General features: G+C 40.4%; 1 protein-coding gene across 3 annotated transcripts in view; it reads right to left on the minus strand.

Annotated features, from left to right (window-relative positions):
- Window positions 1-445: 445 nt before the first annotated feature.
- pard6a (par-6 family cell polarity regulator alpha) overlaps window positions 446-15,797 on the minus strand; it is a 125,845-nt gene continuing 110,493 nt past the window's right edge. Inside the window, exons 1-5 of one of the 3 annotated variants that reach the window (XM_078400341.1) lie at window positions 12,244-12,446; window positions 7,071-7,228; window positions 4,608-4,831; window positions 2,122-2,292; window positions 446-774 (exon numbers count right to left, since the gene is read on the minus strand). In XM_078400341.1, the coding sequence (XP_078256467.1) occupies window positions 602-774; window positions 2,122-2,292; window positions 4,608-4,831; window positions 7,071-7,228; window positions 12,244-12,354 (837 nt within the window). In that variant the 5' untranslated portion in view covers window positions 12,355-12,446 and the 3' untranslated portion in view covers window positions 446-601. Of the gene's footprint in view, window positions 775-2,121; window positions 2,293-4,607; window positions 4,832-7,070; window positions 7,229-12,243; window positions 12,447-15,797 lie in introns of those variants that run through there. The other 2 variants (XM_078400339.1, XM_078400340.1) reach the window with 2 other exon arrangements.

The raw sequence follows: 15,797 nt of genomic DNA on the forward strand, positions 1-15,797 counted from the left end.
GGAATTTAGGGGGGATCGTATAGAAACATATAAAATTCTTAAGGGGTTGGAGAGGCTAGATGCGAGAAGATTGTTCCCGATGTTGGGGAAGTCCAGAACCAGGGGTCACAGCTTAAGGATAAGGGGGAAGTCTTTTAGGACCGAGATGAGAAAACATTTCTTCACACAGAGAGTGGTGAGTCTGTGGAATTCTCTGCCACAGAAGGTAGTTGAGGCCAGTTCATTGGCTATATTTAAGAGGGAGTTAGATGTGGCCCTTGTGGCTAAAGGGATCAGGGGGTATGGAGAGAAGGCAGGTACAGGTTACTGAGCAGGATGATCAGCCATGATCATATTGAATGGCAGTGCAGGCTCGAAGGGCCGAATGGCCTACTCTTGCACCTATTTTCTATGTCTATGTTTCTAACACATTTTGATAAACAAATCCTTTTATTGTGCTTCAAAACTTTATTGTCCATTTGATAACACACAATGTGTTTGTTCATACACCTCCAACTCTGTTAATGTTGCAGATCCACTGCAGAATTGATCACCAGGATCATTTTACAAATTCTGAGTTTAAAAAGTGGAACTTGCAGGTGATTTAAAACGTCCTCGCAAATCAACATTTTGGCTGTGGAGACAGTGGAGGTACCAAAGGAGCCGCACAAATACTAAGCATTTTATTTATATCCAGAGAGACCTGTGAAGATTTGTTGGGCTCTGACTTTTCTGGAGTACCTAAAGACAAACTTGGTGATGTCCGTAAAAGTGAATCCTCTTTGCTCTCATGATCTGTAAATATAATAAAATTTGATATTGTATTAATAGTTTTTAATTCATTGAGCTTTTATTCTTTGATAGATTAATATACACATTAAACAAATTGCAGATACTTGTTTGGGTAGATTTTATTCAAATGTGACCTGGTGTGGTGCATAAAAACTCTTCATTCCTTCTGCCAGAGAACAAGAAGGAAAACACGAGTTCATATGCACGTGGCATACCGACCGGTAACCAGGTTTTTACATGAACTTGGATATCTTGAAGCTATCAAGGGGTGCATTCAGGATATATCTGTGGTTTCAATAAGGCTTTGAAGACTTATAACAAAGCTGTATTTCATTTAATTTTGGCTTTTAGACCTGAAATACATTTGGTATTGATGTGAAGATGTTTAACAATGCTGTTCTTGACCTCTGCAGCAATGAAATGGTGTGAAATGACTGGATGAAAACATTTATTAATTATGAAAAATTCCTATCCTGCTAGAAAGTGAAAATCATGGCGACTGCATGATTAAGCGAAGTAAGCACATTGTTATTGGTGAACATGTGTATGGTGAAAACCAGTAATATGGACAGAAATACATTACCAATATGGAGTCAAAGAAAAAGTAACATTTCCATAAATCTGAATGTTCCCTCTGACATTTGACAGTGAACAATTAAATTTAATGCACTGGTAAAAAAGATGCCTGAGGTCTGAGATATGCCAAATATCTTCATGTTTTATTTAGACAACACAATTTAAAAAATCTCCTTGGGCCAAAATGAGTAAAAATGTTCTGGTCAACTGGAAACCACTGAATTTTTCTGAGAGGATCTGAAAGGATCAGAATCCTGTAAATCGTTTACAGTATTAGTATTGTAGGGTTATAATCAATAGAACATTTAACCTAACACACAACTATCTTGATTGTTGGTTCCCTGGTTGCTTCAGGTCTTTCCTCGCCTCCAGCTCTTCACCTCCCATCTCTTCCCCCCACTTTTCAGTCTGAAGAAGGGTCCCGACCTGAAATGTCACCCATTATTTTTCTCCAGCTATCTTGCCTGACCTGCTGAATGTCTCCAACACTATGTGTCTTTCTTGATTATTGTCTTGTACCACTAAAGTTGGGAAGGTTCTTTTATCTCTGCTCTCCTTCCGTCTACCATCACACAACCGACCTCCAAAGTCAGCACTTGGCAGAATCTGAGATTCTGTATCACAGAACTTGATTTTGTCTCAGTTCAACTATCCCATCCTCCCATCTGGCTAGTTAAGATTTGAATATGGGTGACAGAGAAAACCGATTTTTCTTTAAATGAGAATACATGAAATTAAATAAATTGAAGTGTGCATTTGTGAATGTGGAATTACCTGTTGGTCGAGCTGTTTGATGGTTTGGAATGGGTACTTTTGCTTTGCTCTCACTGATATTTTCCTGTATGCTCTGTTCTTTATCGCTCTCAGCAGCAGTAATTATGTTAAATTCTGGATTATCAAAATTGATGTATTGGTATAACATCCGCCGTTGTTTCCCTGCAGACACTATAAAACGAGAGCTGTGCACGTGAAGCGAACTAAAAACCTCAATTTTCTGTTGAGATTAGCGATAGTCAGACAAAGTAAGTTAAATATAATTTTAAGGGCTACCAATTTATATTAATCTTGAAACCATTTAATAAAACTTTTATCATATAAACACTGATAAAAATGTGCTCGAATGTAAGCAGATGAACTGACAATCATTATAACTAACTGATAAAACCAAACCTCTGAATATTGATTTTTAAAAATAATAGACGATAGGAGACTACCTAGGCCAAATGAAACATCCTGTGCTGTAAACATTTGTAATGAGATATCGCTGCATAATTATTTTATACAAAGAAACTTTCATTTATAAGCCATCTTTCACAACATATCAAAGTACTTTACTTTCAAAAAGATTTTTTTAATTTGAGACACTGTTCTAGGTGAGAAACTTGTGATACAATTTGTGATTTACAAGGCCCCACACATTGCATCGATGCTGTGACCCCATTTTGAATAAGAAGATAACTGCAGATGCTGGTACAAATCAAAGGTATTTATTCACAAAATGCTGGAGTAACTCAGCGGGTCAGGCAGCATCTCGGGAGAGAAGGAATGGGTGACGTTTCGGGGCAAGACCCTTCTTCAGACTGAGTGCTGGTTAAAGAATAAATATTTTGGCAGGACTCCCAGGCAGACAGGATAAGGTATATATTTTATTTTAGTAGTTGAACATAAATATTAAGCACTGCTTAGCAGACATCTGGTTCATGGTACAAATTTCATCACTGACTCTGTATCCCTGGTCTTGGCTGGAGTTTAGAAGAGTGAGGAGGAGATCTCATTGAAACCTACCGGATAATGAAAGCCTTAGATAGAGTGGATGTGGAAAGGATGTTTCCAGTAGTGGGAGTATCTAGGACCAGAGGGCACGGCTTCAGAATAAAAGGACATTCCTTCAAAATGGAGATGAGGAGGAATTTCTTTAGCAGAGGGTGGTGAATCTGTGTAATCCATTGCCACAGATGGTTGTGGAAGCTTAGACATTTGGGTATTTTTAAGGCAGTGATTGATAGGTTCTTGATTAGGAAAGGTGTTAAAGGTTTTGGGGAGAAGGCAGGAGAATGGGGTTGAGGTGGGAAAAATAGATCAGCCATGATTGAATGGTGGAGTAGACTCGATGGGCTGAATGGCCTAATTCTGCTCCTGTGTCTTATGGTCTGCCATTCTCCCATCTTCCAAATGCCATGAATGTCAGCTTAATCAAAACTGTTAAGCATTTTCTGAAAGAACCATCAAAGTTGGGTTTTGTCTATCACTCACATTGCAATTGAACTGCATTTTATGCTGGTACACTTCCATTTCTCATTGTCCTGTTAAGCACTTTGATATTTGTAACTTTCTTGAGCCCTCAAAACACTCTTGGCCCTCTTAATGAATCTCCATTTTAAAGGCATTAATACACTCTCCTCTGCCATTAGCAGTCTTGCAATTCTCAAGACATCAAGTTCTGAAAATCCCCACAATTATTTTCCTTCTGGCTCCTCTTGAAACCTAACTCTCTCATCCAATGGTTGTTCATATGTCCCATAACAACTCATTTGTGTCTGCCCTTTCAGTTTAATTAGACTGTTGAAATGGTTTGGAACATTTTTCTGTGTTTGAGGGTTCTATATTAATGTGTTGTGATAAACCCTATCTACCGTTCATCCTAATGGACAAATTCTCCAGATTAAATGAATATTTTGCAAATTGTGTATATATTCATAGAAAATAATTAATTTTTGATTTAGTATTTTGGGATTCCACATCTTTAGATTTTACAGAAAAGGGCGAAACGTAAGTAGTTCAGAATGTGTCCTCTCCTCTGTTACTTTCTGAATGACACAATTGACTTTATAACCATGGCAAATTTGCTAGGTGCAACATACAAGATGCATAATAGTAAGTGTGCCACCATTGCAGCATAGGTTAATTTCTGAAGATAGATCCATTTCCCACATCAGCCGTGTTTATTGCCCACTTCAAGCAAGATAATTAATTTGGGGTTCATTTGTCTGAACTGCCCAGAACCTCGCTGTGATCAACAGGGAGTGGAAAGAGTGGCCAGGCTTGTCTTATTTACAATACGCTGGCAGGGATACAAAATTGACATAATCAATTTGGATTATATTCTAACTGGGAAAGAAGTGATGATTTATTAATTACACCACCCAATCTCTGACATAATTGGTTTGTGAATAGGTTCATGTTGGTAAACTATAGTTAATCTAAAGTTCGAGAAATGTTCATGGTGCAAAAAGATACTACACAATATTTATTTAACTTACATATTTTGCTGTTATTTTCGAGAGATACTGTGGATGTTTTTGGAGAGATTGCTGTATTATTTAGCAGCACCACCCCATCATTGCGTCGTTTTTTCTTATGGGCTCTCTTCTGCTGTAAAGTAACTGCTGAAGCATCAGGTTTACTGCTTTCACTCTCAAGATCTTTGTATGAGTGTTCTTTTGTGAAATCTGGATGCTGGAAAATGTGGACTTCTGCACTGGCCCTAGAAGTATAGGCAAAAACAATGCAATTCATTAACCAGTGTATGAGCCATTACAATGAGGTTGAATGCGCCTAATAGAAAATAATTCAATGCATGCCATGAGTAAGGTTAAATGCCAAAAATATTTTATATTTTTCCTCATTTTATGTCTTCTTTTTGCCTTTTTATAGAGTCAAAGCATGTAAACAGGCACTCCGGCCCAACATGCTCATGCCAACCAAGATGCCACATTTACACTAAACCCACACGCCCGAAAGAGTTATCAAATATCTGGAAAATCCAACAAAATTAACTTAAAGTAACATTTAAGGTGAAAGGGGCAAAGTTTACCCCTTTCTCTAGCTCTAATAATCTTGCTTTTACACTATTTGTGTAGAATAACTTGCCCTGCACACCACCTTTAAACTTTGCCCCTTTCACCTTAAAGATGTATCCTCTAGCCTTTTGACATTTACACCCTGGAAAAAAAAAGTTCTGACTGTCTACCCTATATGTGCATCTCATGGACGTCTATCACGTCTCCCCTTGGAAAAACAATCCGTTTACCACCCTTTGTGCACCATTTGAATAATAATCTGTTTTCAGGTATCAAACCTGTGGCGTGTCTAAACAAATGCAAGCTGCATGGCACACACCTAAGCTACTTAAACATCCTATCTTATGAATTTTAAAAAAATCATTTTGAGACATTTTATATTTGAGTTTTGTTGGGATTTATATTTTTAACTAATTACAAAATCAAATTTCAAACAATATAAATCATGCTACATCTGAACTGATCAATCGTGTACAGAAATCAAGCTAATACAAATAATGTAGAAAATATATATTCTAATTTATTAGAAAGCATTATGTCAATATTTGGGCTATTATGTTTTTAAAGGAGTAGCCCTGATGTAGTTAGATAAAATCTCTCTCTTTTTTTTCTGCATTCACTAAAAGACAGCCAGGACACACACACTACCATCAGCCTGCAGCTGGGGAAATGTCTGAGTTAATTATATTTCAATGTAAGTTTACTATGTAAGATGCTAACACAGTTATAGATCATGTTTCAGATAGGGCACAGAGATTAAAGAGGCTCTGGAGAATCCTCCATAATAACCTCAAAGCACTAATGGTCTTATAATGTCATTATTTGTGCTTTACTGAAAAGACATTTTTGAAGGTTGTCATGGAAATTTTTTTTTCCTACTTGTACTAATTTGAAACTGAATGAAAGTAATTGTACACAATACAGTCATTTTGTGAAATATTTTAATAATGCCCTTAGTGGTTTTTTCCATCTGTCCACAGCTTTGACTATCCAGTCTCTGTAACTTTCCCCAATTTTACGAGCCTGTTTCTCCCTCAACTAATCTTATTCCTTATTTCTCTCCTTTGGGCACCCACTCCCTTTATCTTAGTATCGAAAGCCTTGCTTCATGACTTCCACTATGGATTCCACCTTCTTCTATAAGTTACCAATAAAGGCTCTGCTTTTTCTCTGGGCTTTATGCAAACTTATATTTCTCTCATCTTGTCTCTTGAGACATTTTCTGTTAAAGACGCTACAATGCAAGTTGGTGCTTGGAACTGTATTCTAAAAGTAAATTTAAATACTAGCTCCCTACTTGTACTTTTATTATTGTTTTAATGATGGCATAAAATTGTTTTAAATGAATATATTAATATATGTGTAAAATATATGTGTAAAATATATTAATATATGTGTAATATATGTGTTAAATCTGTCTCTTCCAACATCATTGATCATAATTTCCAACCTTTATTGAGCACACATTCAATTTAGTTTAAAAAAGATTACAAATTCTTATTTAGATCACTTCATGCCAGGAGCTGTTTTCTTCATTGCTGAAATTCCGTTTAACTGCATATTTTTTATTTCAAACAAGTGTATACAAGCTAATGGGTTATAAAAAATTCAGCCCTATGGAGATGTTACAGAGAAACTGTATTCAAAGGAGAGATTGTAACTGAAGATGTTCAGTTGTGCTAATTAATTAAGTAATCAGTTTAATTTTACTTTATAAAATTTGGAATAATTACTGGAACAGATGTTTCTGCTCTTGCAATTATTGTTCTGGAGATTTGTTCTGCGGAAAGTATTATTTGAAATTAAGGACTCTTCAGAAATGCTATGAGAAGACAATTGTCTCAAATTGTGCAAATTATTCAATATCCTTGCTATACAGTCAACATTTTTATTTTGACAATGTTTTTCAATTCAATTACATACTTTGCCATCTTCTTTTTAAATCCATAGGTACATAGTAAGCTGTGAAGCATGGACATGCTCTGATAGTTCCTTAGCTCGGGCAGTAGTTCCCAATACATTTTGATTTCTTCTTCATAAACCTTTGCATTCACAAGAACTGCTTTTCCTTTCTCATCCCACTGAAATAGAATGATAACAGCAAAACAATTTTAGCATTGTTTATGTTAAACCAGGAGTAAACTCCACATTGTGAAATATTTCCTTACTGAAATGCAGTATTTTTAAAAAGTCTTTGTTTTTATAAGACTCCCATTTTCTTTACTCGTGTTTGCATATCGCTATGATACCCACATCAACTTGAAACTGAGAGGGTACACTGAGAACTCTAGCACTTCCACCACCTTACTCTTGAGACAGTCCCTTAAGATCTACATTGACTTGCATCCAGTTGTGTTTTGTGTGTTCTGATGCCAATGTACGAACTGCAGGCTCTCCCACAGATGGGACAGGAAGGTGGCTGATGGGGTGAATGGCTGCTTAGTTTGTGAGGTAGCTTGCGCTTATTCATGGCTCCTGTGTGCTCCCACTGCATTGTTTCAAAGTTCTCAGTATAATTCTGATTGCTTCTTCTCCATTTTGAGCAGCCTTGGGTTGTATATTTGCAGGAGTGGCTGAGGATACGGATACTACATTTCTTCAACAACGCTTTGAGTACATCCTTGAATTTTGCTTTTGTCCATCATGTAATTTTTTTCTCACTAAAGACCTCAAATAGAGTGACTCTTTCTGCAGTCTGTTGAAAGGAATGGCCTGCCTAATGCAGCCGATTTCAAAGGCCGTTGATGCTGAGGATGTTGGGCTGAGAGACAATACTGCTATTGGTTCACATGTCCTTGTGAATTTTGCAAAGGCGTATTGGTGGTACAAGAGACTGCAGATGCTGGAATCGGGAGCAGAATCAAGCTGATGGAGGAACTCAACTGGTCAGCTACCATCTGTGGAGGGAAATGGACAGTCAATGTTTCAGGTTGCGACCCTTCATCTGGACTGGCGGTGTAGTTGAAATATCTGCAGTACATCGTCCAATCGTAGAAGCACCGAGGTAGACAGGGATGACTGCTTCCCAATAGACTACGTGCCAAGTCTGAGGCTTTGATGTACAGATACCCTTTTCCTCAATCAACCCAAAGGCTGATCTGACACACCTATGGTGGTAGTGAATTTCACATCGATGACTACCTTAGACATCATAGCTTCCCGGGAGTAAAGAAGATTTGCTCCATTCCTACGGGAGAAGTTTGTTGGAGGTGAGCCACAACTTATCAGTGAGAAAGATTGAAATAGAGCAATGGTTGTGGTTTGAAGACACAAGAAATTGCAAATGCTGGAATCTGCAGATGCTGGATGAAAGGAAAATGGAGATGGGAAATGAGTGTACGAAAGAAAAACGAAATGGGCGTGGGTGATGGTGGGAGAAATGGATGCGCATTGGGGTGGGGAGGGGGGCATGGGAAAGAGAGAGGGAGTATGTGGGTTAGTACTTGAAATTGGAGAATTCGATGTTCATACCACTGCTTTGTAAGCTACCCAAGTGGAATTTGAGTGGAATGTGATAAGAAGTCAAAACAACCATATACCAAATCTCAAAAATAACAAGGCCTCAGCACCAGTTATTCTCACTAAAATGCTAAAACGCAGTGATGAAGAGCTTTAGCCACAAACCCACAACGTGATATTTGATAATATGTGCACCTTAGTCACAATAAATCAACCATTCAGTCAATCTATACTTATTTCATTCTGGATCCTGAGAAAGAAAATGCTTGCACTGACTGTGTGTTCCTACTAACTCTGGTACCCTAAATCTACCAGGCCAGGGTGGAATCACAGTTTGTTTCTGCTTATCCTTGTGCCCTGGGAAAATCCATGGGAACTTGCCAAAATAGCTGTTGAGGTTGAACCTCATCTACTTTACAACATTGAAAATAGATTCCCTGCAGATCTGAAAGAAATTCCATGGAGATATGCTTCAAGGGAGCAAACCAAAAATGCCCCATACTATGAATTTGATTAGATCACTCAACAGTCTGAATCTTGCTGAGATTTCTGGAACAAAATTAGTTCTCATGCTGGCTGAAATAACGGTAAGTAAAAATAATTTTAACAGTTCCAATTTAGTTCCCAACTGGCATAATTATGCATGTGACCTTTTAAAATAGACACAGATAGGATGAACAGTCAGAACCTTCTTCCCAGGATGGAAATGTCAAAGTCTAAAAGTTAAAATGAGAGAAGCAAATTTTAAAGGAAATGCACGTGGCAAGTATTTTTTACACAGAGGATGGTGGGTGTCTGGAACCTGCTGCCAGGAGTGATGGTGGAGGCAGATAGGATAGTGGGTTTAAAAGACTTTTAAATAAGCACATGTATATCCAAATAACAGAGGGGTATGGATCACGTGTAGGCAGACAAGGTTAGTTTGTCTTGGCATTATGTTCAGCACAGACATTACGGCCTATTCCTGTATTCTACTTTTTCTATATTCTATATTTTAAATAACATGCACATTCTGTTTCCTAAGGAAATGGTTCTTTCATTGTGCCATAATCCAAGACATAAATTCCTGTCCATTAAATTAAAAAATGCAATTGCCTGAATTATCCCTCACTACTTGGTGTTGGTCATTTTTACATCTGGAATTGTTCGAGTTAAAGTCAATATGGAGTCCAGAAGACTGCAACATGTCCAGTTATATTGAGCTTTACTACAATAATGTAGTAAATATTTAAAGAGGTTCGTGTGGGACAGACAATTAAATTTATAGGCAATTGGAAGCTGAGGCATGAGCAAAGTGCTTTGTAGTCACCCAATCTTCATTTGGTTTGTCCATTGTAGAAGAGACCACATCTGAGCCCAAAATATATGTTGGAAGAAGTGCAAGAGGAAGGACTGTTTGTGGCTCCGGACGGTGGGGAAGGAGGAGATAAAAGGACAGGTCTTGCATTTTGTGGTTGTGTGGGAAAGTGCTGTGAGAAGGGGAGTGATTCATTGGAAGTGGAAGATAAAGGAAATGGCCCCTTCAGACTTCTGAAAGAGGAAGAAGATGTGTCTGGTGGTGGAATCTCATCGATGGCAGAAATTGCAAAGATTCATCTGTGAGTGTCGAAGTTGGTGGATGGGAAATTGAGAATTAGGGGAATACTATCCTGGCTCTGTCTGTGAGGCAATGAAATGATAGCAGAGGTACAGGATATAAAGGAGAACCTTTCAAGGGCTATGTCAACGATAACAGAGTGGAAGCCATTGTTCCAGAAGAAGGAAGATATCTCAGACGTAACTGTATGAAAAGTCTTCAGCATGCACTCAACAACGATGTGTAAACAGTGTGGTCCATATAGGACACAATGTGGTCCATACAGGAAGTTTAATGGGAGGAAGTATAGTTGAGACAGCTGTGGGAGTTTACTTGCTCGCGATTGATATTTATCACTAACTTGGACGGAGAGATCAGGGTAGGTAAGAGTCAGATGTATGAAGTGAAGGTGACAACAGGATGGAAATTGGTAAAAAAGTAGTTACATTTTCTATTTGTGTATGATTGAAACAAACAACATCAATATAGTTGTTAATGCAATGGAAAAAGAGTTGAGGGAAGTAGCCTGTTTCAGAGTGAAATGAGAATTTTTCTGTTTCCCACATAAAGGCAGAAGTACCTAAGGCCCATGTGAGTTCCCATTGTTACATATTTCATCTTGAGAAAGTGCAAGAATTTGTTCAATGTGAGGACAAGTTCATCCAGGCAAATAAGTTGGTGGAGGGAAACTGGTTGGGCACCTGTTCAAGTAAGCATTGGCAGGAAAGAATCCCTCCTCGTGTGGGGTGGAGATGTAAGGGATTATATGTCCATGGTAAAGGTGAGCTGGTAGGGACCAGGAGATTGGAAGCTGTCAAAGTGACAGAGGGCATTAGATATGTCATGGATGTTTGCAAACATGAACTGGACCAGGGAAGAGGGGATCCAGTAAAGGTAGGAAGAAATTAGTTTGGTGGAATAATAGTAAAATGAAACTGTTAGCCGGCCCAGACAATCCTGGTTGTGGATCTTGGGCTGAAGGTAGAAGTGGACTGTGCAGGGCTGAGGGTATACGCGACAAGAGCCCATGAAGGAAGATCTGGGAATTGATATCCTGATGTTCACTGGTGGTGTCGTGGGGAAAACTGAAGACATGTCTTGAGGGTTGACTTTTGGTCTCTGTTCTCCAAACTGGAACAGTGCTATCTTTGTAAGTAGGCTTCATGACGGCGATAGCATTGTTCTTCGTGAATGGAGTTCATTTCAGAAAGGGCAGGCTATAATGAGTAAGTGGAGTGGAAAAATCAAGTCTTTGTTCAAGTGTCAGAGACGAAAAGATCGAAAGGGCTAGTGGCAGGGGTCCTGGTAGATTGGGAATTCTGAACAGTCGGTAGTGAAGACGACTGATGCAAGAAGTGGACATATGACAGGAAGAAGCTTTATTCACAAAATGCTGGAGTAACTCAGCAGGTCAGGCAGCAGAGACAGGAAGAAGAGTTCAACATGATGCTGGGCATGGGATTCTTTAAGATGGAAATGAAGCTGAGGTGTCTGCTGATAACTGATTATTGGGGATCCATAGGAGAAAGATGAGAAGGGTTGGTAAAAAAAACTAATCAACTTGAACTAGTCTGTGCTCGATCTGATGTACCACTGCTTGATCGTGACCCCACTGACAACATGGCAGAGACAAGAAATAAGGATTAAGCTGGAAATATAGTTTGATTAGTTGTAAATTGTGGAGAAAAAAAACTTTCAATATTGAAACATCTTTGCATTTTAAGGGTCAATGCCAAACTCATCACAAACATGCACCTGCCCATCCAAAGCCAGGACAGTATGCAGTGCCATCCTGGCTGGGGTCAAACGCCCACAGTGTTGGGCATGGGCATGGGCATGGTGGGTCGGACTGGTTGTGAGCGGGTGAAGGCAGCGGCACAGCGGCAGGCCCAGGCCCCGGCTCCGACTGAGGGGCGGCACTAGGCCCGGTTGCCAGGGCGACGGACGCAGGCTCCGACCGAGGGGCGGCACTAGGCCCGGTTGCCAGGGCGACGGGCGCAGGCTCCGACCGAGGGGCGGCACTAGGCCCGGTTGCCAGGGCGACGGGCGCAGGCTACTCACGCTGAGGCCTCGCACCTCGGGCTTGTACATCAGCGCCGACAGCCCGGCCAAGAAGCGCGCCGCCGGCACTTTGCGCGGGTTGCAGTCGGCTTTACTTTCCGCGGACGACATATTCCCCGCGATCTGACGGACGATGGGCAGCGGCGCCGCGGGAGGGAACGGCCGCTTCGCCCGTGGCGGCTCCGCATCCTCGACCGGATCGAATGATCGCCCGGGGTTTCCGTAACGCGGGGGGTTTCCGTAACGCGGGGGGTTTCCGTAACGCGGGGGGTTTCCGTAACGTGAAGGTTCTTACAATACGAGGGTTTCCGTAACGCGGGGGCTTCCGCAACGCGAGGAAGTCCACAACGCGGGGGGGGGGTCCGCAGTGCGGGCGGGGCGGGGGTGGGGGGGGGGGGGGCGGCCACTCAACTAGAGTCCGGGTGAGGATACTGCACAACGTTGCGTGAAAGTCCAGTTTGTAAGAGCAGTTCCTTTTTAATTCATATTTTAACTGTTACTAACAAAGTACTTCATTTTATCTTCTCAAATTTACTTTCACTCAATTCCAACACCATGTCATACAGTAGAGAAACAGGCCCTTCAGCCCAACTCATCCGTGCCAACCAAGATACCCCATGGAAGCTAGTCCCATTTCCCCCACATTTGGCCCATTTCCTTCTAAACCTTTCCTATCCATGCACCTGTCCAAGTGGCTTTTAAATGTTATTGTGACCTGTCCCAACTATCTCCTCTTGCAGCTTATTCCTTATACCCACCACTATCAGGTTTCTCTGTGAGCTTTGTTTGTGATATATATAATAATAATAATAATAATAATAATAATGTATTTTATTTATATAGCGCTTTTCATATACTCAAAGACGCTTTACAGAGATTTAGAGAACATAGGGAAATGAATAAATAGATAAATAAGTAAATAAATAAACGAACAGAGAAAGGAGACAGAAGGTGAGGTGACCTTCAGTGGTTGAAGGCAGTACTGAACAGGTGAGACTTCAGCGATGTTTTGAATGTGGTGAGTGTGGAGGAGTCTCTAACGGTTTGGGGTAGTGAGTTCCATAGGGTGGGAGCAGCGATGGAGAAAGCCCTGTCCCCCCAGGATCTGAGTTTGGTCCGGATGTGGGGGGATAGGAGATTGGCAGCAGCAGAGCGGAGGGTGCAGGTGGGAGTGTGCCTGTGGAGGAGGTCGGTCAGGTAGGATGGGGCCAGGTTATGGAGGGCTTTGTAGGTTATGAGGAGGATTTTGTACTGGATTCTACGGGGGATGGGGAGCCAGTGGAGTTTATAAAGGACGGGGGTGATATGGTCACGGATCGGGGTGTGGGTGAGTAGACGGGCAGCAGAGTTTTGAATGTATTGAAGTTTACTGATGATTTTTGAGGGTGCGCCATAGAGGAGGCTGTTGCAGTAGTCCAGACGGGAGGTGGTGAAGGCGTGGATGAGGGTTTCTGCAGCTGTGGAGGAGAGGGATGGACGGAGACGGGCAATGTTTTTGAGGTGGAAGAAGGCTGTCTTTGTGATGTGTTTGATGTGTTTGTCGAAGGAGAGGGTTTGATCAAAGATGATTCCAAGATTCCGGATGTGAGGTGAGGTGGATACTGGGAGACCATCAATGTTGAGGATGAAGTTTTGGGTGGATTTGGTGAGCGTTTTTGGACCAATGATGATGATTTCAGATTTGTTGCAATTGAGTTTGAGGAAATTTGATTGAAGCCAAGATTTTATTTCAGTGATGCAGTTTGTCGGTGTAGAGTGTGTGGTGGGGGAGATTGACTTGGTGGAGATGAGGAGCTGGATATCATCGGCGAAGCAGTGGAAGTTGAGACCATGACGGCGGATTAATTGACCAAGGGGGAACAGGTAGAGGATGAAGAGGAGGGGGCCAAGGACTGAGCCTTGGGGGACACCTTGGGGGAGGGGAGCGGTGGGGGATTTACAGTTGTTAATGGAGATGAACTGGTGTCTGTCAGAGAGGTAAGATTTGAACCAAGATAGGGCTGTGCCGGTGATGTTAAGGGAGGTTTCAAGTCGGGTGAGGAGAATGGAGTGATTTATGGTGTCAAAGGCGGCGCTGAGGTACACTAAGACTCATCTTGTAACCAAGGAGAGGCATTACTATCAGAGGCATTACTGCATTGGTTGTTATCTCTGATAGCCTGATTGGTTCAGTAAATCGTACTGTTGGGCCAGAATGTTGTGTTCAATTGTATTTAGTTTGAATTGATCACCTAAATTGCAATAATGAAGTTGGGGAGTATTACTGGAGGTGGTATTATGCTGAAGATGTCTGTTGCAATGTTTCAAAGATACATTCAAATGTATTTGATAAATAAAAGATCTGATATGCTTTTTTTTTTAAAACAGCAGATGGAGGAATCTGAAAACCAGAAGGATATTGGAAATACATAAATGAAGGAATTATCTGAGGAAAGAGTGCAGAAGTTGATGTTTTAGGTGTGAGCATTTTAGAATATTTTAGTGTCAATTATTCAGAATAGAACCATCAAATAGATGGTGATTCACCTTGTCTCGGCTTGTGGAACATGAATCTGCATAGTAATAGAAATTGCACTGTAGTAAATTTATTATATGAAAAGTGATAAAATGTAAAATATATTTTTGAACATTATTATTTGCCACTGCAAAATTTATAATCTTGAGACATGCACTGATGGCTATATATTATTTAAATGTTTTTACAGAAAAATATATATACATTTCTAATCCTTGACACTTCAGCGTGATAAATTCTTCATTGGCTGTATTGAGTCTTTTGACTAATCATTGGTGACAGAGGACCTCACTCGTTACAGGCTCCCAATTAAGTTCTAAAATATAATTATATGTACAATGGTAATGAATATCAAATAATGAAAGGAGTTTAGACTGGGGAACATTATTAAAATCTGCTGTTTCTGGGGGATTAACCAAGGCTGCTTTGGAGACCAAATGATGCATGAAATTAATCCCAGCTCTTGCATCTGAGTAAATGAGAGACAGAGCATATGCTTAAATAACAAAGAAAAAAAATCACTGATCCAAATCACCGATAAAGTTGTAGAAATAGAGTTATTTTGCGTATTCTCAAGATCACATTTAGCTTGATCTAAATCATTATAAGTTGTTCAATATTTTAGATCAGCCTTTAATTATTTCTGTTTTGACAGAGAAGAGGTGGCACGGCGGTAGAGTTGCTGTCTTACAGTGCCAAGGACATGGGTTCGATCCTGGCTACGGCTGCTGTCTGCTTAGAGTTTGTACGTTCTCCCCGTGACTGTGTGGCTTACCTCCAGGTGCTCCAGTTTCCTCCTACATTCCAAAGACATACAGGTTTGTAGACATTGTGGCCTTCCATCACAGTGAGGAGAGGACTGGAGGAGACTCACTGTGATGGATGTTTCTTTTTTTGTGTGTTTTTGGGGTTGTGTAATTTGCCTATTTTAATGCTTTATTGTGTAATCTGCCTATTTTAGTGCTTTTATTGTTGGACTGTGGGTGACTGAATTTCGTCCAAAAAACTTTTTTGGATGACAAATAAAGCTATCTTGAAT

The sequence above is a fragment of the Rhinoraja longicauda genome, chromosome 6, assembly GCF_053455715.1.
Source record: "Rhinoraja longicauda isolate Sanriku21f chromosome 6, sRhiLon1.1, whole genome shotgun sequence".
Lineage (NCBI taxonomy): Eukaryota > Metazoa > Chordata > Chondrichthyes > Rajiformes > Arhynchobatidae > Rhinoraja > Rhinoraja longicauda.